At 32.0% G+C, this 25,988-nt stretch overlaps 1 protein-coding gene, 1 non-coding gene and 2 pseudogenes across 2 annotated transcripts; 3 read left to right on the top strand and 1 right to left on the bottom strand.

Moving 5' to 3' along the window:
• The first annotated feature begins 18,751 nt into the window (after nt 1–18,751).
• Nucleotides 18,752–19,894, top strand: LOC123201659. Its single transcript, XM_044617249.1, has one exon. The coding sequence runs from the start codon at nt 18,752–18,754 to the stop codon at nt 19,892–19,894; it is 1,143 nt and encodes a 380-aa protein (XP_044473184.1).
• Nucleotides 19,241–19,347, bottom strand: LOC123202522. Its single transcript, XR_006498991.1, has one exon. It is a non-coding gene; the product is annotated as a small nucleolar RNA R71 (small nucleolar RNA).
• Nucleotides 19,895–19,948: 54 nt separating the features above from the next.
• LOC123201658 lies at nt 19,949–21,334 on the top strand (annotated as a pseudogene).
• Nucleotides 21,335–21,537: 203 nt separating this feature from the next.
• Nucleotides 21,538–24,074, top strand: LOC123201657 (annotated as a pseudogene).
• The last annotated feature ends 1,914 nt before the right edge of the window (nt 24,075–25,988 follow it).

Here is a 25,988-nt window from a genome sequence, read left to right as displayed (position 1 = left end):
TGGGTGTAAATTATGAGACGACTGTATGACGTTCATCAAAAGTAGGAATAAAAGAAGGTAATAGAAGACTCTTAGTGATAGAATATTAGATTTCAGATAAAGAAAAGTAAGGAGAGGACTTGAAGAAAGTAACATTAGTGGAAATAAAGTAATGATGTGTCGTAGGAGAGTAACATTTGTAATCTTTCTGGAGACAAGAGTAACTAAGAAATATTTATTTGATAAACCCAGCAGATAATTTATCATGACCTAAGGAAAAGTTATGGACAAAACATGTGCAATCAAAAACACGTGAAGGAATAGTATATAAAGGACCAGTAGGCAAAAGAATTAATGAGGTAACAGGCGGTTAGAACTACATGAGCCCAAAAATGCATAGGAGCATGTGAATGTAATAATAATGTACAAGCAGTTTCAATAAGGTGTCTATTTTTGCACTCAACAACCCCATTTTGTTTTGGGGTATAAGCACAAGAAGACTGATAAAGAATCCCTTATGAAGACATGAAATTTGTGAAAGGAGTAGAAAAGTATTCACTCGCATTATCACTACGTAACGTGCATATAGAGGAATTAAATTGTGTTTTAACTTTAACACAAAATGATTGAAAATGAGAAAATAACTCATACCGACTTTTCATTAAAAATATCCATATACAATGCGAATAATCATTAATGAATGTCACAAAATATTGAAAATTTAAAGTAGACTTGACTCAACAAGGACCTTACACATCTAAGTGAACTAACTCAAATGGAAATGAAACTCGATTATTGACACGCCTTAAGAAGGAACTACGAGACTACTTCCCAAGTTGACAAAGCTCACACTCAAGAGATAATAAACTAGATAAATTAAGGACAATCTTATGAAGCTTAGATAGACTAGGATGCCTCAAGAGATTGTGGAGAAGAGTTGGAGACTCAATAGCTATGCAAGCAATGGAAGAAAGTAAAGACAAGTGATAAAGCCCTTGTTACTCAAGTCCTGTGCCAATCATTTTGCCCAAACTTCGATCCTGTATAACAAAGACATCATTAGTAAATGTAATGGAATAATTCAAGGCTCGTGTTAATTTACTAACTGAAACGAGATTAATGGGTAGTTAGAAAGATAAATGATAGAATCTAAAGATAAAGTGGGAAACGGGTTAGAATGTCCTATGGCTTTAACTACAACTTTTGTGCCATCAGCTAGTGTGACAGAAGAAAGGGATTTAGAATAATTAAAATGTGAAAATAAACTAGAGTTATTAGAAATATGATCTAAGGAACCTGAATCTAGGACCAAAGGTCCTAGAGTGGAAAACTGTGATGAGTAAGCAATCGAGTTACTAGATTATACGAAGGAAGCAATAGAGGATTGAGATGACTGTTTCGTCATCAGGTACTGAAGATATTCTTCATAATCAGCTCTTGTGAGAGTAACTGATTGAGGAATTGGTTGAGGCTATCTTACTGAAATTTGTGGATAATAATCAAGAGGAGTTGATTAAGAGACTAATTGTGCAACATTAACATTGTGTGTAGGCCTCCCATGTAGCTTATAAAATCTTTCTTAAGTATGTCCTCAGTTATTACAATAACTGCATTTTGGATGATCGTCTTTATTCCACGATCACTTTGTTCTCTAGAGTGGTTCGAAGAATGAGAGACTAAGACAGTAAAGTTAGTAACTAAGGTCCTATGGTAGAGGAAACTCTAAGCAGATGAGCAAAAAAATCATCTAAGGTTGGAATGGTTGTACTACCTAAGATTTGATCTCTAATAGGAGCAGGATCATAATTGATTACAGTGAAAGTTAAAACTATAAAAAACTTGTTGCACTGTGCCAAATCCTTGGCTACAATCTTCCTAACAAATAATATAGCATTAAATTCAACCTTTAAAGATGACATCTGTCCTAAGAAGTCTGGTATACTCATGTCTTGTTGTTTTAGATTAACCATACTAGAGACGACAAAATATAACCTTTGAATATCATTAGTGCAGAGTAATTTGGCTTAATTCTAGATTTCAATGCATGTTCTATAAGCCTTGTAAATAGGATAAAGAGATGGATCAATAGATTGCAATAACAGACTATATAATAAAACATCAGTTTTGACCAAACTAGCCTTATCAATCTCAGTTTCTTTTAAATCGATAGCTCTGATGGTCAAATAATCTTCTAAGCCTTGTCCTATGAACCATAATTCTACAGATACAACCCATGATGTATAATTGACACTTCTTAATAACTTTTCAATAGTAATAATAGGAAGGGAGATAAATGGAGTAAATGCACTTGATTTCAAAGATCCTTCACTAGCCATTAATAAGAAATAGAAGATTCGGCACTATTTGATTTTTTGGCAATGATGACGGCAATAGACGATAATGAGACTATGAGGTTATTACTCATCGAAGTCTTCTGAGTTCAACAGTGTAGGCTAACGTTCATCGAAAAAGTAAATCATTACTCGTCGAAGTCTTTTGAGGTTATTACACAGTGATCGAGACAAAAACAACCAGCTCATGTAAACGATTATGATAACCGATGATGGTGGAGTCACCATAAACTGACTTGCCTGTATTTTTTGAGTTGACTGGAAGAGGCAATGTCGTTGCATACTCGTCGGAGAAGCAGATCAATAATAAAGGCTATCGAGAAGACTAACAACACGTGATGATGCATGTAGCGGTGAATGACGACTCTTTTTTCAGGGATTGTTAGCAAAGTCGTTTCGATCACAATGGTATAGACACAATCATTTGAAAAAGGACAAAAACACCATGGTCGAAGAAGAACATCGAAAAATGATATGGACTTCATCGGAAAATAAATCAAGATTATTGAAGAATTCTTGGAAGCGTAATATCGACTCTGATACCATGTGAATAACTTTGAAAATATTTTTTTTATATATTAAAATAATGGATTTACATCACTATATATATGAAATTTTAAATCCTACATTAGGAAGGATAATATGTATTTCTCTATTTTACGAAGATACAATCAGTCTAATTATTAGCTTCCTAATTTAGAGATACAACTTATATACAACTTAACACGAGTATTATAAGAAAGATACAAAAGGTTGGTAAAATGCCACTCACGGAGTGGAAGATAAGGACCCCTAATAATGAGAAGACCAAGTGTAACACGAAAGCTAGTAGGAGAGAATGAATATCATAACCTCTAACATAGGAGGTAGCTTTGTTATAAAGCTAATCAAACTCTATGTTCGCAAAGAATTCACGAACAATAGTAGAATAAACAGGACCATCTAGAGTGACATATCTAGCCCATCTAAATCAATCAAAAAAGGCCTTAACATTAAACTACAATAGTAAATCAAATTCAACCTTATGAATCTTACAAAGAGCATGATGACTATAACAATTAGCATAAGTCGCAGCAGCCTATACGGATAAAAAATGGGTGCAATCAAAAGGAGCCTTTGCAGGCTCAACTTGATCAACAGGTACTAAAAATCTATCAAGAACATTTCTGGATGATCTAGAGGCTCGCCTATAACTCCTACGACTTCTTATATTAATCATAACTATAGAATTTGAGGATAGACAAACGAAACTTACAATCTAGCAACCTAAGCTAAATAAGGCACAAATGTAAGATTTGAAATATTAAAATAGAAAGTAAGATAATAAATACCACACTGAATGTTGTGGAATGAAATGGAATGCAAAGCTACTCCAAATGTATGTACAAGGGAAAAATCATAACTTTATAAAAACAGACATGAATTCGAAAGCCGACTGCACACTCAAGCTAAAAATGATAAATGGAAGACAATGGTGTGGTCAGAATTCAAAATGGACGACCAAAAGAAGTATTTTAGTATAAAAATAAAAAATATGATATGGAATTTGGGGATTTTTTATTTTAGGCTCAAATTCGCAAATTGATGTTGGAAAATGTTAGGAAGATGCTAGGAATGATAAATATGTGCTCAATTTGATAGAAGAAACAACAAAAATGAGGTGATTTTGTGTGAAATCTAAAAAGCTAGGGTTTAAGGTTTTAATGGGATTTTAGGTTATTTTTGGTGAAATGTGATGTTTTGGAAAGGGGTTTTTGATAAAAGTGAGTAGAAACAAAGTTTAGAAGCAATTTAATGTGAAAAAATTGAGTTTGAAAGAGATTTGTGTGGACTTAGAGTAATCGATAAAGAGAAAAATGAAAGAAAGGTTAGAGAATTTTAAGTGTGAAATGAAATTTGAGTTGCCCTTATACACTTTGACAACATGTAATTTGGTCAACCAGATTATGTCAAATTTGGTCAATCGGATTTTGTTTCATAATTCGATTCAATCGGATTTTGCAATTTTTTAGTAAAATTTGCACAATCCAAGATATTTTTCTATGTATTTTATTATGTTATTTTAAACATTAATGAGCCCAAATGATCCAATTATGCAACTTTGTTTATAAGCATAATTTTTTAAGCAAATTGATACAAAATATGATGACAAAAAGATCAAATACATAAGCAATCAATGCACATATAATTCATGGAAGATTTTCTATCAAATATAGGCCAACCATAGAATTATGCATAAAACATATATTGACATTTTTAATTCAACTAAAACACCACAAACACAATAATATGTAAGTGCAAATGCTAATGTGATGATTTCATGATCCTAAGTTCACCTCTAATTTTGCAAAAACATTATTCTCCAAGAGGTTTTGTAAAAGTATCTGTAAGTTAATTTTTGGAGGATGCCAAGTCAATAAAAAATATTACCCTTTTGAATATGGTCTCAAATGAAATGATATGTAATTTCAATATGTTTGGTTCGAGTATGTTGAATGAGATTTTTGGATAAGCTAATAGCATTTATGTTGTCACATAAGATTGGAGTTTTAGATAGGCCAATTCTAAAATCCCTAATGGCTTGTTGCATTCACAAGGCTTGGGCATAGCAACTATTGGTGACAATATATTCTATTTTCACAATAGAAAAGGCAATGAAGTATTGTTTTCTTAAAAACCATGAAACTAATGCATTACCTAGAAAATAACAAGTATCACTAGAACTTTTTCTATTAACTTGTCTATCAACAAAATCAACATCTGAATAGCTCAAACACACACTAAACATAATATTGGGTTTACTAATTATTAAATATAAAAGAGAGTCAATCATACCTCTATACTTTTTGACATCGATGTTTGACCCACTTTCATGTTTGGTAAGTGTAATAGATGATATTATCAACATAAATTTAAATTAAGAGTATATCATTTTCTTTATGTTGGATGGACAATATGGTATCTACCTTTCCTATGCAAAAACCTTTTTCAAGCAAAAATTTATTCAATCGTTCATACCATGCCCAAGAAGCTTATTTTAAACTATAAATAACTTTTTGAAGTTTAAAAAACATGGTTTGAAAAACCATGACTTTCAAACTAGGAGGTTGTCCAACATAAACTTTCTCCAAGATAAATCTATTTAAAAAGACACTTTTGACATTCTTTTGATATAAAATAAAATTTTTAAAGCATGCAAATTTCAAAAACACCTTATTAGATTCTAGTCTAGCCACGAATGCAAAAGTTTCTTTAAAATCTTTTCCCTCTTCTTGTTTATAGTCTTAAGTCACTAATCTATCTTTATTTCTAACAATTACTCTGAATTCATCCATTTTGTTTTTAGAAACCCATTTTGTGCCAATAATGGATTGGTGATCTAGATGAGGGACTAGTTCCCAAACATTATTTCTTTTAAATTGACTTAGTCCCTCTTTCATGCCTAAAACCCAAATGCATCATTTAATGCATCATGAAATGTTTTTTGTTTAAAATGTAAAAGAAATGAAAAATTATTGCAAATGTTAAAAGATGATCTAGTTTTAACACCTTGAAATTCCTCACCAATAATCAATTCTTTAGGATAAGCATTTACATATCTCCAAGCCTTTATCTTCTTCATGTTTTGACTCTTGTTTTGTCTCATCCTTAACTTTATTTAGTGAGTCATGAATTTTTGTTTAGGCTCCATTTTTAACTTAATTATCATCAACATCAACTTGCACACTAGTTGAAGGATTATATTCATAAAAAATAACATACATGGATTCCTCAACTACTAGTGCCCTTTTGTTAAACATCTTATATGTTTTGCTTGATGATTAATACCTAAGAAGATGCTAATGTCCAATTTTGAATTAAATTTTCCTAAATTTTCTTTTGTGTTCAAAATAAAACATTTGTATCCAAAAACTTTAAAATAATCAATATTTGCTTTTTGTTTTTCCAAAGTTCATAAGGAGTTTTATCCAAAAATGGTCTAATTAAAGCACAATTTAAAACATAATATATGGTGTTTATGTCCTCTCAAAAATATTAATGTAAAACTTTTTATTAAGCATGGTTCTAGTTACTTTTGAATTGTCTTATTAGTCCTTTAAATGACATCATTTTATTGAGGAATTTTAGTAAAAAAAATTAGTGCTCTATACCATGCTCATCACAAAAGTTTTCAAACAAATAATTTTTAAATTCTCCTTCATTATCACTTTTAATGCAAGAAATATGTATTTCTTTCTCGTTTAATATTTTCTTGGCAAATTTTGAAAATGTATAGAGAAATTCATCTTTTGATGTAAGAAAAATTACCTAAGTGAATGTTAAAAAATCATCAATGATAATAAAAATATAATGTTTTCCCTTTAGGCTTGCGATTTTTGAAGGACCAAAAAGATCAATATGAAGAAGCTGTAAAAGTCCACACGAAGAAATATGATTTTGTTTGTTTTTCAAATTGGCATGCATCACAAATTTTGTCTTTAACAAAATTTATTTTTAGATGACCTTTGACAAGCTCTTTCTTGAAAACTTTTGAAATTAAGTCTATGATAACATGATCTAACCTTTTATGTCATAACCAATTATTTTCATGCAATACGGAGAAATATAGGTTTTCATGAGATATATTTTCTATGAGATGTATTTTTACTATTACTATAAGGGATAAAATTGTCATTTATTAAAATATTTAAAAAAATAAAAATTTATCATATTTCTCCTTCTAAGTTAAAAAAATCTAACAAAGTTTTCCCTACCCAAGGTTTGAAAAATGAACATTTACCCCTAAGCTTTTTCCAACCACCACTGTCATTGGTCAGAGACGGTGACAACAATGTTCTCCCTCCCTCCTCCCATATTTATCCCATTTTTACTTTTACTTGCATTCTATTTTCGACCATTATTGATTAAATAAACCAATCGACAAAGACAAATTGTTTGTCTTTGAACGAAAAGGCAATTCATCTTTATCAAAGATGAAGACGATGTGTCATTGTCCTCTAACAGATAACGATGACATGACGATGCGTCATCTTCATCTAAGATAAAGAATAGGCTTCGTTAGTAGATTTTCTCAGCTAGTGATGATCGAAAATAGAGCTAGACTAAGAAAGAAGTTGGGAAGGAGGGAGAACGTCACTGTCACCTTCGTCTCTAGTCATTGACAACATGTTGAAAAAATCCTAAGGGAGAAATATAAGTTTTTCAAACTTTTGGTGAGGAAATTTGTTAGTTTTTAAACCTAAAGGCTAGAAATGTGATAAATTTTCAGTTTTTTAAATATTTTTGTTAAATGATAATTTTACCCCTAACAATAAGAGCTAAATTTAACAGACAGGTGGATATTTAAGTTTTTTATAGTTAGTGGATTAGAAGTTGGGTATGCATCAAACTTTAGATAAAAAATAGTTATTTGGCATTTTCTTTTTAAGACTAGCATTTTTTTTTTTTGACATTCAAATAACAAGTTTTTCATTCATTTCTTCAAGTGTATCATATAACTCATCATTTGTGAGACTTTTATCTACTCATCATTTATTTTATCTAAATCATCACAAGTATGAGACGAGCCAGAATTAGTTACCTCATCATTTGTGATTGCCAGGAAGCACATGTTGCTTATTTCTTGTCCTCTTTTCGAACTCGTTTTCATCACTATCATCGCATGTAGCCTTCTTTACTTTTTTTTTTATCTTTCTTTTTTTAGGAGAAGGTAATCATATTTGATGTGTCCCGATTTCTTGTATTTATAGCATACAACTTGTTCCCTTCTTTATCTATCTCCTCTTTCACTTTTAGTGACCTCTTTCTCAATGAAGTTCCTTCTTAATTTTCCATTTCTTAGAAACTTTCCAATCTTTTTTGTCAAAAGAGCAATATCATTGTCTTCATCATTGAAAATCTCATCTTTCTCTTCTAGGAATTTTTCACACTCCATGAAGGATGATTTCAAGGCAATGCTTTTTTTCTTCTTCTCCACTTCAATATCTCATTGCTTCATAGTAAGTTTATTTATGAGAAATGTCCCTAAAACTTTTCAAAAGGTAAAGTCTTGACATCTTTTGCTTCTTCAATTGCCATCACTTTGGGATCCCAAGAAAAAGGCAAACACCTAAGAAGTTTTTTGACATTTTCTTGATTAGTATAAACCTTGCCAAGATTGTTAATTCATTTACAGTTGTAATAAATCTATCAAACATATCATTAATAGTCTCATCTTCTTTCATTTTGAATAATTTATATGAATGTGTGAGCATGCTAATTTTAGTCTCTTTGACTTGTTAAGTTTTCTCCTTTGACACCATCAATAATTCCCAAATTTTTTTAGTCAAGGTACAAGCTTATACCTTGTTAAAGTTATATTCATTTAATGCATAATATAAGACATTCATAGCTCTAGCATTAATGGCAATATTTTTCTTATCTTGAGGGGTCATTTCCTTCATAGTTTTGGGCACTTGTATTCCATTTGCTTCTTTCATACGTACAAAAGGTCCATCTTGCACTACATCCCACAACTCATAATCACTTTGAAGGAAAATTGACATACGATTTTTCTAATGGGCATATCCAATGCCATCAAACAATGACTTTATGAGGGTCAAACGCTTCATTAATGGTATGAGATTTTCCTACAGTCATGGTCATTGCTCTAAATAGTTAAGTTTATGAAAATGAACAACCCTACTCTAATACTAATTGAAGGATTGAATGGCCTAAGAAAAGAATGAATTAGGCAATTTTAAAATTTTTTAAAATCAAATTAAAGAATTCAACCAATTTATGCAACTTAGTGAATGTTGACTATCTTTAATGCAATTTATAAGAATGTCAAAAAATATTTCAAATAATCAATACAATCAAAATAACATAATATAAAATATAAGTTTGAGGGATAAGAAAATTAAACACATGATGTATAATGGTTCGACACAACCCAACCCATGTTCACTCTTCTAAGCTATCTCTTTTAGAGTATTCCACTAATCTTTGGTTGACAGACCCCCAACCAAACTTTTCTTCACAATATAAATAGCTTCCAAGATGCTATTAAACTTTACAAGTGTTAGTCCACTTTCTCTCACTAGAAATCTCTATTCTCACCAAGAGTAAACCTCACTTTTTTATAAAACGAATTTTTTATAAGATAAAGTTTAAAAGTTTCTCAAAGAGTGAATATGAAAGTTTTAGCTTTATATAACCCAACAAAAATGTATTCAAGAAAAAAAATAAGGGTTTTGATTAGAAAGAAGAATTTGTAAGTGAATAGCTCAATAATAATTTGCTCTTAATTGTATGAAAGTTTTAGCTTCCAAAGTCATTTCTAAGTGAATTTGATTGAGTTTAAATAGGAGAAAATGAGGAAAGCTACCATTATGTACTAAACTAGCTGTTTTAATTTTTCAGAAAATATAGAATTCAATCAATTAAATGTATTTCAATCAACCAGATATGACATGACACTTCTATGACGTCCATGTGGCACTAACTGTTAGAAATTTCATCACCTAATTTGGTCAACCAAATAGAATTTGGTCAACCAGAGTTTTGAAAGCTAAAATACATGGCTTCTAGATAATCTAGCTGCCACAATGAAAAAATTTAGCTAGTCAAATTTGGTCAACCAACGTTTGTTGCATTTATCCCCCTAAAGTTTTGAAAATTTGTAATTTTCCCCAAAACGTTCTTTTTGGTAACCAAAGACCTTGCCTATATTGGTTAGATGGGTAAATCTGGAGTACAGTGATTGGATCAACAAAGATCAGGTAAGTCAAAGTTTTACAAGTATAACAAAGACTATAACCCAGACCTTTTCTCTAAAAGTTCTAATGTTTTACCAGTTTTGCTAACCCTTAGGGTTTTTCCCTAAAACTTTCAAATGACAATTTAACTTATTTTGAAAAACTTTTTTAAAACCAACTTTAAGATATGAAATTTTAGCCCACAAAATTTCATAATTTCAAATGAGATATTGAAATTTGATAAAAAATTAGTTTAACTCATTAAGTTTGATAAATAACATTTTAGTTCAAAAATTTGAAAGATATGAAATCAAATTTTTGAGTAAGCTTTCACATGCAAATAAATATTCTAATCAATACTACTTAGGGGTGAACGAAACTGATTGATCGAACCGGTTAACCGTATTGTAAACCTAACTAAAGTTTTGGTTTTATAAAAATTACAAACCGAAATCAAACTATTTTACACATTAACTAATTCATAACCGAATCGAAATTATTGGATAACTAATCCAAATTTTTGGTTACCCAATTTTAAACCGAATTTTAATATTAATGTTTAAAATTTTCAATTAAGTTTTTAATATGATATGTTTTTTCTTTTTTTGTAATTTTAGCTTTCACTAAACTTTTTAATTAAAATAATTTGATACTAAAATTAAGTAAAGTTTAAATGATACTATGTTTAATATAAACACATATAAATATGACTCAATCAAGTATTAAATTAATTTACAAAATAAGTACAAACTAGGATAATTAACTAATTTGTATAAACTAAAAAACTACAGCAATTGGCGTAGATCGGTAGCATATTCTTTTTGCACTTTATGACAATATCTTCAACCTACAGATAATTAATGAACAAAAAAAAAAGTTAAAAAATAGCTACCATTAGAAAATTCTCTTAAACCTAAATATAAATTCAATATAATTCATTTTACATACCAAGACATTGACCATATAGTCAATAAATTTTCCAAACAATAACTATGTAACTAAAAGAAGAACACACAAAATAAAAAAAAATAGAGAAATAAAAACTTGAGACTAAAGTATGAGATTGAATTGAATAACTCACTACAAAGATGACAAAATGACATTGAGACTAGAAAGATTGTATCAATCATCCTCCAAATGAATAGTAATAGTTTCCATTGGTGAAGGTGAAAATTCTTCAACAAATGAAAAACATATAATTTTAAATATAGTTAATACATAAGATATAAATAATTCATTTTATAATTATATCTTTTAATATAACAATTATTAAATCACAATCAATTATTTCAACATTCATAATATTTACAACATGTATCATAAACAATTTATAAATTATTTATGCATGTTTGTGAATAATTTTACTTTTACCTGATTCAATGTTTTCTTTCTCTTGCAAGTTTTCTTCAATCATAAATGGTTCACGTGATCCTTAGATCCAATCCTGTGCACAAATAAGAGCCTTCACCATCTTAGGAGTAAGAGAGCTACAAAATGGATCTAATACACGACCCACAGTATTAAAAGTTGACTCAAATGCAACAGTTGAAACAGGCATAGCCAAGACATCTTGTACTACCAAAGAGAGAATTTGACATCTTGGTGAATTCATTTTCCACGAATTCAAGATATCAAACTTTTTGTCTTTGTCATCATCAATATCTTCAGCTAGATATTTATCCAACTTAGATTTAGGTTGCATAGCTCGTTGTCTAACCCTTTCTTGATTATATATAACTATCATGAAATCTTTAGGATTAAGATTTACATCACCAATATCAATATTGCTTGTACCTTGAGATTCCTCAATTGATTGCATATTATAAGAAATATTAAGAAAATTGTATTCTTCAAATAAAGCATACAAAGTCTCTTTTACTTTTGTTTTCAACTTATTAGCATCAACAACATCATAGGAATGATTAACAACGCCAATTCATATACTCTAACTTATACCTAGGATTCAATACCACTGCAATGAACAACAATAGGTTAATATTATCAATATTTTCCTAATATTTATCATGTTTTCCCTTCATTTTTTTAGCCATTTGGCATAATTTACGATCATTGCTTTTACACCATGTCAAAATCTTCAACCTAATGCCATATATTTCTCGCATATATGCATGACCTATAACATAAAGAGAACCAGACACACGTAGAGTTGCATCATAAAATTTTTTTAGAAAAGGCAACAAATAATGAACATATTCCCAATCAATAGGCGTTGGCACACCCTTATACTTATCCCCATTAAGCTCAGCTCTATACTTACTATCTTGAAGCTTTAATAAGTCAAATGATTTTTGAAATTTTATAGCCACATCCAACATCAAATAAGTTGAGTTCTATCTTGTTCCATCATCAAGAGCCAATAGACATTTACTTTCAATTTTTTCTTGTTCCACATGATCTTTAAACTTTTTCAATCTCATTGGAGAAGACCTTACATACCTTACAGTAGAACGAATTCTAAAAATGGAGTTATCCATATCTTTTAACCCTTCTTTTACAGCTAGACTCAATATATGTGCACAACATCTCATATGAAGATCGTCACCATTCAATATACTATTGTTCCAACGTTTTAACCTTTGCTTAAGATAATTTAGTCTTGTATCATTAGAGCTTGTATTATCAACAGTTATGGTGAGTATTCTAGAAATTTTCCATTAAAGCAAACAACTCTCAATTGTCTTGCCAATAGTTAAACCTTTATAACTCGAAATAGGACAAAAATTTAGAATCTTTTTGTTTAGTTTCCAATCTTCATCAATAAATTGAGCTGTAAAACATATGTAATTAAGGCTCTGACAAGATGTCCATATATCAGTTGTGAGACAAACTCTATGAGGGAACTTAACAAAGAAATTATTCAACTTATCTTTCTCCTCAACAAAAATTTTAAAACAATCTCTAGCCTTAGAAATACATGAAGAAACTCGAAACCTAGGTTGTGCCACTCATCATTTCATGAAACCCCTCTCGCTCCACAAACCTAAAGGGTAACTCATCTATAATGATCATTTTTGCTATAACATGTCTAAATAAATTTTGATCAAATTTCCAAAGGTAAAGTGAAGAATGTGTGGAAGGAAGTAGCTTTAACACAACTTGAGGGATCATGTGTGTGTTTTTGAAATATTAAAATCTTTTGTCTCTTTTCTACCACATTCAAAGGATATATTTTACATCTACTTAAATAGTTACATAAAGAACTAGTACTACTTTTGCTAGGATAAGCAAGGATAGCCCCACAATAATTACATAAAACATCATAATAATTTTTTTAAAAATGATCCCACGTATCAGAAGCATTTTTCCTAGTATTTGTAGAACTTACACGTTTGAGGTCTTTATCCGATAATGGAGCCACAAATTCTCACTGTTATCATCGATGGACGACATCTACAATAACAATAAATTATCATATTAGTACGCAATATAAAATTGTAAATACTATCATGATAATAAAAACACAATAAAACAACATCATCAAGCCTCTTTGAACTTATATTAATATGTATTAGTATACTTTACAAGAACAAAAAAAAAGTTCAAATTAATTTAATCGATTTTATTTTATAAGGAAATGTGACGAATGTAGTGCATTTTACATTTGTATTTAACAAAATCTACCCCACTGATTTGAGAAAATCTACCCTTTAATTTATTCTATTTTATTTTATTACTTTATATAAGTTTAATTCTTTTCTTTGTACTTGTAAAAGGTATGTTAAGCTAACATACCAGAGTCAGTGGACTAGTGTGGATCTTAAAATAAGATGCATTTTCTCAAAGGGATGACATGCATGTGCAAGAGAGTTCCACAGTCTCCTTGTACACACTTCCAATTGGATATTGATTTAGTTTTTTTTTTTCAAAATTTCTTCATTGTTCTCCAATTATATATATATATATATATATATATATGTTTTTACAGGTTACACGATGCATAATCTAATCACTTTGACATTAGATTTCTCCATTGCTGCTAACATTGTTAGTAGAAAAATTTCTTCACTAATTAATTAATTAAACTACATAAAAAATTTGAGAAAGAATATTACTTGATTTGAGAAAGAAATTGTCATTGACGTTGTTGAAAAAAGGAGAGATAAATATTGTCAGAAAATGGCAAGAGCCTAGTTGACTGTTGAGGTGAGCAGATAAGTGTTTAAACGAAAGTAAAGAAGAATAGAAGATAAAGCTTATGCATGACAATGAAGATTATTGCAAGAATAGAGAAGAGAAGATGAAAAACAAGAGAAAAGAAGATGAGAAACCACGTGTTAAGCCTTGGTTGCTTGCTCCTTGTCGCAATTCTGCAACAACTTTGCATTGTTTTATCCTAGACGCTAGTTGGCTAAAGAAATCAAAGAAAGGAAAAAAAGAAGTCCAAGGAAGGAAGTAAAGCAAAAGATAAAAAGCATTTTTTCTTTAAATAAACGTTTGATTTTTATGTTAATAGTAAAAGACAAGTATCAATTTTTAGTATAATTTTTTTATTATTTTTTAAATTTGAAAACCAAACCGGTTACCAAATAACTGATTTTCCAATTTGAGCAAACCAAAAACCGAATCGAATTTTTGGTTTTCTTAATATTTTGACCCGGTAACTGAACCAATTTTATAAGTACCCTATTTTTCGATTCGGATGCCAATTCAGATATTGATTCGGTTTAGTTATCAAAAATTTTTGAACACCCCTAATACTAATGCTTCAATATTACAAGGACATCTACCTAAACTTGAGCTTTTCTTCAAATCTTTAAGAATTCTTCATTTTGAACCTTATCTTTGATTTCCATCTTGATGCTCATTCAAGTACATTAGGTAAATTCTTGTAATTTAAACTCATATTCAAGTAAAGTCATTAGTCAATATGTTTAAGAGCATATTAGTTTGTTATTATCAAAATTTAAAAAAATAAGAGCATAATGACTCTTTGAGTTAACACTAGTATGAAAAAAGATATGGGTGAATACATAGGTAAGTATCTCATCTATTAATAGGTTAAGGCAGAGCACAAGTAACAATCTAGGATACTACAATCTTTTAGTATTATAGAATGGATTGAGATCATATTTTGATGGATTTTACAGTAAGTCTCCAAAGAGTATCAAAAGGGTACAATGCATTATGGCTTATAGTGGACAAATTAACAAAGTCAGTGCATTTATTTCTAGTTAAGGATACCATTACTACAAGTCAACTGGGTTAGTGATATCAATGAGGTAGTAAGGTTACATGAAGTACCTAGGACCATTATTTCAGATAGGGATGCGAGGTTTGTATTTACATTTTGGAGGAAACTTTAGAGATCTTTAGGTACAAGTTTAGCATTCAATATTAGCTTTCATCTCCACACAAATGGTTAGATAGAGAGGACCAATGAGGTGATAAAGATACATGTTAAAGGTTTCCTACATGGATTAAAAGGCAAGTTTACCAGACATAATCCCTCTGATAGAGTTTGACTATAATAATAGCTACTAGACGATAATAAAGATAGTGTCTTATGAAACATTTTATGGCAATAACTGCATTTCACCTATTTACTGGGATAATATGAGGGAAAAACTTACTAATACAAGGACTTGGGCAGGAGATACCCTATTTAACACGTATGAGTACGTCTCAAGGGTAGTATAGTCTTTTTACTTATGTTAGCATGAATTGAAAAGTCAAAGTTTATATTTTGGGTAACACACGATCGTGTGTGGGGGAGGCCATTTCCATGTGTCCTTGTCATGTGAGCTGGATAAGCTAATTCAATGTTTAGTTAAAATTTAAATGACACATGCTTGTGTGTCTAGACCGTAGAATCAATTTCTAAAGGGTTCATCATAGTGCTTTTGGAGATCATTTTTAAAAACCTAAAGCCTAAAAAATCTAAGAAGAGCATGTATCCAAAGATTGATGATCTACCTTTACAAAGGTGAGCGGTCGAGTTGGAATTAGGAAGAATGATTTAGACTATTCCAGTTAAAGGATATATTGAGGTGTAGATGAGGGTACACGTCTGTATGTCTATGAATAGTATTATATAAGTTATGGCCTTGGGGAGAAGGAATAGTGAACATGAACAGTAACTAGACACATATTCGTGTGGGCAATAGACACGCCCATGTATAGAGGGCAAAAAAGGAATTTTGACTCATAAACTAGGCTAGAGAGAGAAGGGTCATCTCGAGCAATAGATTAAGCCTTTAGGGTACGCAGTAGTACCTATTGTGCCAATTAGTTAAAGTAATTAGAGGCATTAGCCATTAGTTAGGTGGAAATTAAAGAGATGTAAGCATGCTAATCATTCTAAAATCGTTACGAAGGCACACCATGAGTAAATATTCTTAACATTAGACTCGCAGTAGGGTAATACTCATAGTAAAGTCTGGTTAAAGTATAGTTAGGTTGGGAACCTAATTAATAACTCATATGGTCAAAGTGTCAAATCCTTGTATTCGATCCAAACTAATCAACTCGGTTCATCGTTACAGTTGGCTTCCAAATTTATATGCTTCCACCAATTATAATAATGTCACGATCAATAGGAATTTGGGAGAGTGGTTCCTTAATGACCAGGCTAGGACATAATTTGATCCAAAAGTAAGATATATAGTATAGTTAACCCTAACTTAAGATATAAGCACTAGTTTAGTTACTAGGACCTGTCATCATTCAGTAAAAAGTTTGATGCCAACTCTAGATGACATAGTAAGGTCAAGAGCATTTGGCAAATTCAGAGTTTTCATAATGGTCAGAGTCTCCTACTTACTAGGTGTTTATCACTCATCCACTTATTTTTATGTGTGTAGATATAGGTGATCATGACAGTTGTGGGACGAAGGGCGATCAGAGGGCATAGAGCTAGAGGGAATTTTTGTCATTTTCCAAATTCTTATTTACATTTAGTTTTATTCTAGTTGTTATACTAGGCGATATATTTTTAGTGATTTGGATTTGATAAACATCTTTTGATATGCTTCCAGACTAGTTTTCTTATAAGGGTATTTTAGTATATTTTTAATAGTTTTAATAAAGAGGTTTTACTTATATATTTATTATCTTTTATGAATTTTATTAAATGATACGCTTCTATAATCAATCTAGTAACACTTTTTTTCAAAGAGTAGTACTTTTGCAAAAAGGGTGTTACATTCTAAGGGATGATTGAGTATGTGAGGCTAATTAGAGAAACAATGACACAAGCCTAGGATCAACAAAAAAATTCTTGTAGATCAGAAAAGAAAGGAATGTTGTTCCAAGTGATGATGTGTGTATGAAATACACACAAATAAAGTTATAATAGTATAGTTTTTAAGTGAATTTTGGTCCATTTTGTCAAATTCTTTAAGTTTTGTTTAATCTTGATGGCTTGATCTTATTTTGTGCTTTGAATTATATTTTTAGATGATATGGAGTCATTCAAGCCCCTTTTAGAGTGAAAATGGAAGTTTAAAGAAGCAAATGAAAAGGATTTACATCAGGAGGCAGAGAGTAATTATGGGCAGTCTTATGGTCATAATTGGTGCCCATAATTACTGGGCGTAAAGAAAAAAAAAACATAAAGTAGGGTTAAGTGACAGGTATAAAAAGAAAATTACGTCTTCTCCACCAGGGGAACCAAATATACAGCAGCTCAAAGGATTTTTAGAGAGAGAAAGCTTCAAGAAACAGGTAAAAGAGGGAAGATCCAAGATTAAAGATAGAAGACCCAAGAGAATCAAGATTTGAAGACCTTAGAGTTTTTCTTATCTCTCTTATTATCTTCTTTTATTGATTCAAAATGTCTATCTCTCCAACTTTATCTTGTAGCTTAAACTTTATAGACATGAATAACTAATTTCCTTTGCTAGGGTTTATGATGAATCTATAAATTCTCAAGGATTATGTAATGGGTTTTGAATTTTAATTAATGATGATAAATGTTTGATTTAGTAATTGTGATTTTAACTTCTTGCTTGGTGTTAGGGCCCAATACCATGCTTGTTTGTAGATTGGAGTATGAAATTGAGAAATACATACCTAATTAGTTCATGCTTTTGCTAAACCTAGGGTTTTATTTAGAGATAAATATAAATCTTTTGTGGGTAAATTGATTGTCATAGAAATTAATGGGTTTTGATTAACAACATACCACGAAAGTAGGTACACTTTTAATCTTAACACTCCTAATTAACCTTGAGAGAGAAATTGGGTAAAATAGGATAATCAACCATCAACAATTGGATTCGTTACTAATTTTTGAGTAATTGATAGTGAAATCATAAACCCTAGGCTTCTCTATAATTGGTATTTCACTTTTAATTTGCTAGGTGATTAATTTCCTTTGTTAGTTTCGATTTAGTTAGTTTGCTTTATTTTATTAATTTTAATTCAATCCCAATCCATAGCTTTTTTATTTCTCTTGCTAATTTAAACTATAAAACAAGCTAGTATTCGACAACCAATCTCTGTGGGACTGACATCTTTCTATATTACTTGATTGACTCGTATACTTGCGAGCCATTGACAACAAGTTTTTGGCACTGCTGTCGGGGATTGGTGTTTTGTTGATATTAATATAATTTGTAGTTTGACTAGACTAGAGTTTTATTTTATTTTATTTTATTTTATTTTTGTTCTATTTTATTTCTGGTTGTCTTTGTTCTTTCTTTATAGGTATTCTATTGGTTTATGACCAGATCTCAAAATCCAGAATTATTGGATTTTGACCCAGAAATTGAGAGAACCTTTAGAAGATGTAGAAGAGAAAGACGGGTAAGACAAAAAGTTGCCATGGAAGATAACATCAACTATCAGCGAGCTCTTCGTGATTATGATATACCTACTGTACATGATGGTTATTCTAGTGTAGTGAGGCCCGCTGTGGTTGCTAATAATTTTGAGATTAAACTTTCTATTGTTCAAATGGTGCAACAAAACCAATTTGGAGGGTTAGAAAATGAAGATCCACATGTTCACTTGTCACATTTCTCTCATATATGTGACACCTTTAAAATGAATGGGGTTTCTGAAGATGCAATCAAATTAACGCTATTTCCATTTTCTTTGAAGGATAGGGCAACATCTTGGTTAGATTCTAGGGCACCTGGTGCATTCACTACTTGGCAAACACTTTCTGAAGCTTTCCTTGCAAAATATTTTCCACCTGGTAAAACGGTCAAATTAAGAAATGAGATTGCCACTTTTTGCCAAAGGGATGATGAGTTTTTATATGAAGCTTGGGAAAGGTTCAAAGATCTACAGAGACAATGTCCCTATCATGGTTTGCCTGACTGGCTAGTTTTTCAAACTTTCTATAATGGTCTTTCTCACTCGTTGAAAAGTATTTTGGATGCAGCTGCTAATGGGTCATTAATGAGTAAAACATTCGACATGGCTTTGCACTTGATTGAAGAAATGGCTTCTAACAGTTGTCGATGGCCTAATGATAGAGCTAGTCAAAGAAGACATTTAGGAGTACATGAAGTGGATGGAATTACTATGGTGAATGCTAAGTTGGATGCATTGACAAAGAAATTGGAGAGATTAGATATGAAGGTTATAAAAACTTCTAGTTGTGAGAATTGTGGAGGGGATCATGCGAGCTTTGAATGTCAAATGGGTACCCACTATACACATAAGCCTACAAATGAGCAAGTGAATTTTCTCAATTACAACCAAAGGGGACAGGGTAATCCTTACTCAAATACATATAACCCAGGCTGGAAGAACCACCCAAACTTTGCATGGTCAAACCAAGCCAATACTTCTAACCCAAACCAGAATTTTAAGCAGCCACCTCCAGGATTCCAAGCTAGAAACACTAACCCTTAACCTTTACATCATCCTTAGCCTCCTCAAGAGCAAAAATCAAATCTAGAATTTATGATGGAGAATTTCATTCTTGCCCAAAAACAAAAAGGCGATGCTCAAGAAGAAGTAATTAGACAACTTACTACTAAGGTAGATCAATTGGCCATACATAATAAGATGCTTGAAGTACAATTGGGCCAACAAGCAAGTACTTCCAATTATAGGGAAATGGGAAAGTTACCTAGCCAACCTCAAAATCCAAGGGAACATTGTAAGGCAATTGTCACCAGGAATGGTAAACAATTAGGTAAACTTATAGGCAAGGTTGAAAATGAGCTTGATGAGCAAAAGGATGTTGAAAAGTCTAGTGAAGAAGATACATTAAAGAAAAAGGTTGAGGTAAATATCCAAGAAGCCCCTGAAAAGCAAGTTCCATCCAAAACATATTCAACACCTTTGCCTTTCCCTCAAAGGTTCCAAAAGGCAAAGCTTGATCAATAGTTTGGAACGTTTTTGGATGTTTTTAAGCAGATACATCTCAATGTTCCTTTTATGGAGGCTATAACTCAAATGCCAGCATATGCCATGTTTCTTAAAGATATCCTCTCAAATAAAAGGAAACTTGAAGAATTTGAAACGGTGGCTCTCTTAGAGGAATGCAGTGCCATTTTACAAAATAAGCTTCCACCAAAGCTTAAGGATCCGGGGAGTTTTTCTATTCCTTGTGTAGTTGGTAAAGAATCTTTTGAAAAAGCTTTATGTGATCTTGGTGCAAGTATAAGTCTAATGCCTTTATCTATTTGTAGGAGATTGGAGCTTGGAGAATTAAAACCTACAACAGTGACCCTGCAATTGGCAGATAAATCCATAAAGTATCCTACAGGGATAATGGAAAATGTGCCAATTAAAGTTGGAAAATTTTATATCCCCATAGACTTTGTGGTTTTGGAAATAGAAGAGGATATTTAAGTTCCTCTTATTTTGGGAAGACCATTCTTAGCCACAGTAGGAGCAATCATTGACGTTAAAAATAGAAAACTCACTTTTGAGATTGAAGATGAGAAAGTAGAGTTTAATGTTTTTCGAATGTCAAAGCAACCTAATATTGTGAATTCTTGTTGTAGGGTTAACATTATCGATGATTGCGTGAAAAAAGTCTTTATCAAGAAATACCCTGAGGATCCACTCGAGTCATGCATTATTCATGGAACTTCAATCAAAGATGAAAATATGGAAATTGCAGTCTATGCTCAGCTTATGGAAGCAAATCCTAAGGTTGCTCCCATTTTGAATTTCAAGTATAAAGAACTCGAGACAGGTAACCATTCTCTTCTTTCTCTTAAAGCGAAAGATGCACCTAAGGTAGATCTTAAACCACTTCCTGCTAATTTGAGGTATGCTTTTCTTGGCCCTAATTCTACTTATCCTGTGATTATAAATGCTAAATTAAATGATGAATAAGAAGATAAGTTGCTTAGGGAACTTAGAGCATATAGAAAAATCATTGGTTATAACATTCATGATATCAAGGGAATAAGCCCTACCATTTGTATGCATTGCATCCATATGCTTGATGATTTCAAATCTACCATTGAACATCAAAGAAAATTAAATCCTATCATGAAAGAGGTAGTCCAGTACATGTGGTACCAAAGAAAGGGGGTATGACTGTTGTCAAGAACGAGAATAATGATTTAATTCCAACTAGGACAATCACAGGGTGAAGGATGTGTATTAATTATAGAAAGCTTAATAGTGCCACCCGTAAGGATCACTTTCCCCTTCCTTTCATTGATCAAGTTTTGGAGAGACTAGCAAACTATTCTTATTTTTGCTATCTAGATGGGTATTCGGGATTCTTTCAAATCCCCATTCACCCAGAAGACCAAGAAAAGACCACCTTCACATGCCCTTATGGCACATTGCCTATAGGCGTATGCCTTTCGGTCTTTGCAATGCACCTGCTACCTTTCAAAGATGTATGATATCTATATTTTCTGATTCTGTTGAGCGAATTATGGAAGTGTTTATGGATGATTTTTCTGTGTATGGAACATTCTTTGATTATTGTTTGCTTAACTTATCTAAGGTTTTGCAGAGGTGCGAAGAGGTCAATTTAGTGCTTAACTGGGAAAAATGCCATTTTATGGTGAAAGAAGGGATAGTTCTTGGGCATACAGTCTCACAAAGGGGGATTGAGGTAGATAAGGCAAAAGTAGAAATAATTGAGAAGATGCCTCCACTAACATAAGTAAAAGGAGTTCGAAGTTTTCTTGGCCATGCTGGGTTCTATAGGCGTTTCATTAAGGATTTTTCAAAAATTGCTAAACCTTTGTCTAATTTACTTGCTAAAGATGTTCCTTTTAACTTTGACCAACATTGTCTTGATTTTTTTTACAGGTTAAAGGAAGCATTGATTTCAGCCCCTATTATGCAACCACCAGATTGGAGTTTACCTTTTGAAGTAATGTATGATGCTAGTGACTTTACTGTAGGGGCAGTTTTGGAGCAAAGGAAAGACAAAAAGGTTTATGCAATTTACTACGCCAGTCACACTTTGAATAAAGCACAAGTCAATTACGCCACCACTGAGAAAGAACTTCTTGTAGTTGTGTTTGCTTTTGATAAGTTTAGGCCTTATTTAGTGGGGTCCAAGGTCATAGTCTACACAGATCATTCAGCCATTAAATATCTCCTAAATAAGAAGGATGCAAAACCAAGGTTGATTAGGTGGATATTGCTTCTTCAAGAGTTTGACTTAGAAATAAAGGATAAAAAAGGGACATAAAATGTTATTACTGATCATTTGTCCTGTTTGGAGCAAGTTAGGTGTGGAGGTTTTGACAAAAGTCTACCTATTGATGACTCTTTTCCAAATGAGCAACTTTTAGAGATATCTCATTGGGTAGTACCATGGTATGTAGATTATGTGAATTATCTTGTGTGTGGTGTATTACCTCCAGAGATGAATCACCAGCAAAAGAAAAAGTTCTTGTGGGAGGTGAAAAATTATTATTGGGAAGAGTCACTGCTTTACAAAAGATGTTTTGATGGGATTGTACGACGATGCTTACCACAAGATGAGATGGAAAGTGTTCTAACCCATTGCCATTCTCTTGAATGTGGAGGTCATTTTAGTGCCACCAAGACAGCAGCTAAGGTGCTCCAAAGCGGGTTTTACTAGCCAACTCTTTTTCAAGACGCGAGAAAATTTATTTTAACATGTGATAAGTGCCAAAGAACTGGAAACATTTCAAGGAGGAATGAAATGCCTTTAAACAGTATACTTGAGATTGAAATTTTTGATGTGTGAGGCATTGACTTCATGGGGCCATTTCCTACATCTTATGGGAATAAATATATCTTAGTTGCTGTAGATTATGTTTCTAAATGGGTTGAGGCACTAACAAGTCCATCCAATGATGCTAGGGTTGTGGTGAGGTTCTTAAAGAAATCTATCTTCGCAAGATTTGTAACTCCAAGAGCTATTATTAGTGATGGTGGTTCTCACTTTTGTAATCGCCTATTTGGGAAATTATTAAAGAAATACGGAGTTACCCATAAGGTTGCAACACCATACCACCCTCAAACTAGTGGGCAAGTGGAGATTTCTAATAAGGAGATCAAGAGCATACTTGAGAAAACCGTAAGTGCTTTAAGGAAAGATTGGAGTTTGAGATTAGATTATGCGCTTTGGGCATACCGCACAGCCTTTAAAACTCTCATTGGTACATCCCCTTTTCGCCTTGTCTACGATAAGTCTTCTCATCTTCCAGTGGAGCTAGAGTATCGAGCTTATTGGGCTACTAAGTTTCTGAACTTTGATTTAAAGAAAGCCGGTGAAAAACGTCTCCTCTAACTAGATGAGTTAGAAAAGTTTAGATCGGATGCTTATAAGAATGCCAAAATATACAAGGAAAGAACCAAAAGGTGGCATGATAAGCATATTTTAAAGAAAGACTTCAAAGAAAGTGATCAAGTGTTGCTTTTCAACTCAAGATTGAAGCTTTTTCCGGGAAAACTTAAGTCAAAGTGGTCCGGTCCTTTTAAAATATTAAAGGTATTTCCCCATGGGGCCGTTGAGGTATGTAGTGAAAATTCTAGAATATTTAAGGTCAATGGGCAGAGGCTGAAGCTGTATTTTGTTGGTGATCAAGTGAAAGTGGAAGCATCTCAACCACTGTCCAATCCCCCAACTTAAGTCTCACAATCGGTCAAGCTAAGGACCATAAATTAGCGCTCTTGGGAGGCAACCCAAGTTTTTCTTCTCTTAAAGAATTTTCTTTTAGTTTATTGATAAATAATTTTCCCCACATTTAGTTTAAAATTGTTCTTTTTGTTTATTTCAGGTTGATTTTGGAATGTCCAGCAATTAGAGTACAAGTATGGACATGAAAAGTATTTTCAAGTTAAAAGGGGGGTACAATTAAATTTTGCTCAATTTGATGTCTTCATTGGTTGTGATTTGTTTGATTAATTGTGTTCTTACCATTGATTGCATTAATTGGATTTTGTGATTTCTTTGTGGTGTTGAATTGGTTGATGAAGAGTGTGAAATTTGAATTTCCTCATAAATTCTATTTTGAGCTGAAGAGAGCAGTATTTATAGGCAGCAAATATGGGCATAAGAGTGCCCATAATTGGCCTCTAGAAAAAAATGAGAAAGAGTGTTTATAGGCAGCAAATATAGGCATAAGAATGCCCATAATTGGCCTCTGAAAAAAAAATGAGGAAGAGTGTATTTGGTTGTTCATCTTTTATTTTTTTTACTTATTTATATTTATATTTTATTTTAGTTTTATTTTGTCTTTTACTTTATTTTATTTTATTTTTTTTCTTTTTATGCATATTATATATATATATATATATATATATATATATATATTTTTTTTTATTTTATTTTATTTCTTTCCATATATATACATACATTTGAAATCCTAATTTTTATTTTATTTTTCCCATTTCAGCGCCGCACCTTTTTTCTCCGTTCTCCCCACCAAAATCCTTTTCTGCTCTCATTTCCTTTTCCAAATTCCAAACACAAATTAACGCGTCAGCCCCTCCATTATTTCTGAAGCAAAAATCGTCACCTCCAGCTTCAACAAAACGCATTTGTTTCTTCTCTGTACAGCCCCACCGTTTCAGCCATTCCAAACATAAATTGACGCGTCAGCCTGCTCTGCTCAACACTGCAGGTTCTTTCTCTATTTTATGTTGTTCCAGCTTCTTCCAATTTCGTTTCTTCTCTGTACAGCTGCACAAAGTGACGCGTCAGCTCCACTTTTTCCATACTGAAATTCGTCAGCCCCACCATTTCCTACATTTCAAGTTGACAAGTCAGCCTTCAAATTTCTTCTTAGCTTCAACAGCAGCCCCACATTTCCTCCCCTTCAGACACACATCTCGCACTTGTTCCCTCAAATTTTCAATTTTTCCTCACGCTAAGGCCACGCATCCAATTCTAATTTTTCTACACATTTCTTTCCAAAACAGTTCCAAATTTTTTTCAGTCCACATGGAACGAATTTTTCGTTCCAAAATGGGTCAGATTAAATGCATTCCTAACAAAAAGAGGCAGAGGTCCCAGTCCAAGAGGCAACACCTGAAAGCTCCAATGTAATGGCAAGATTGCAAACGATAGAAAAGCGACAACTCAAGCTTTAAAGGAAACTGAAAAAAATCAGCAGCATGTTGAAAGTCTACTTTCATCACCAAGGATTCACTTCTTCCCCTTCTCCACTTGATTAGAGCTCCTCCACATCCAATTCAGAATCTGACCGCTAATCATGATGATGTTTTCACTCGTTCTAATGTTTACTTTTTATTTTGGACTGACTTTCATTATGTTTTGTTTTATGCAATCATAATTTGATGAACTGATTCATTTGATATTTTGATGATTGTATTGATGTTGACAGACTAGAAACTTAGACCATATGATATTCTTTTGATGTGGTTGGATGCATTTGAGCACTTTATGTTGATTCAATGTGATGATTTCCTAGTTTAATGATGATTTGGTGCTCAATTTGTTAGGTTGCATGTGGTTTATTAATGTGGAGATTTGATGAAGATTTTGATGTACAAGTTCCTATAATTGAAATGTCAAGCTTAT

The sequence above is a fragment of the Mangifera indica genome, chromosome 18 (genome assembly GCF_011075055.1).
Source record: "Mangifera indica cultivar Alphonso chromosome 18, CATAS_Mindica_2.1, whole genome shotgun sequence".
NCBI classification, from domain to species: domain Eukaryota; kingdom Viridiplantae; phylum Streptophyta; class Magnoliopsida; order Sapindales; family Anacardiaceae; genus Mangifera; species Mangifera indica.
The sequence above is the reverse complement of the archived record's forward strand: the minus strand, read 5'-3'. Positions and strand labels throughout refer to the sequence as shown.

What these genes read in the sequence shown, in the direction of transcription:
- LOC123201659 (XM_044617249.1), top strand. Translation starts at nt 18,752, where the DNA reads ATGACCAGATCTCAAAATCCAGAATTATTGGATTTTGACCCAGAAATT.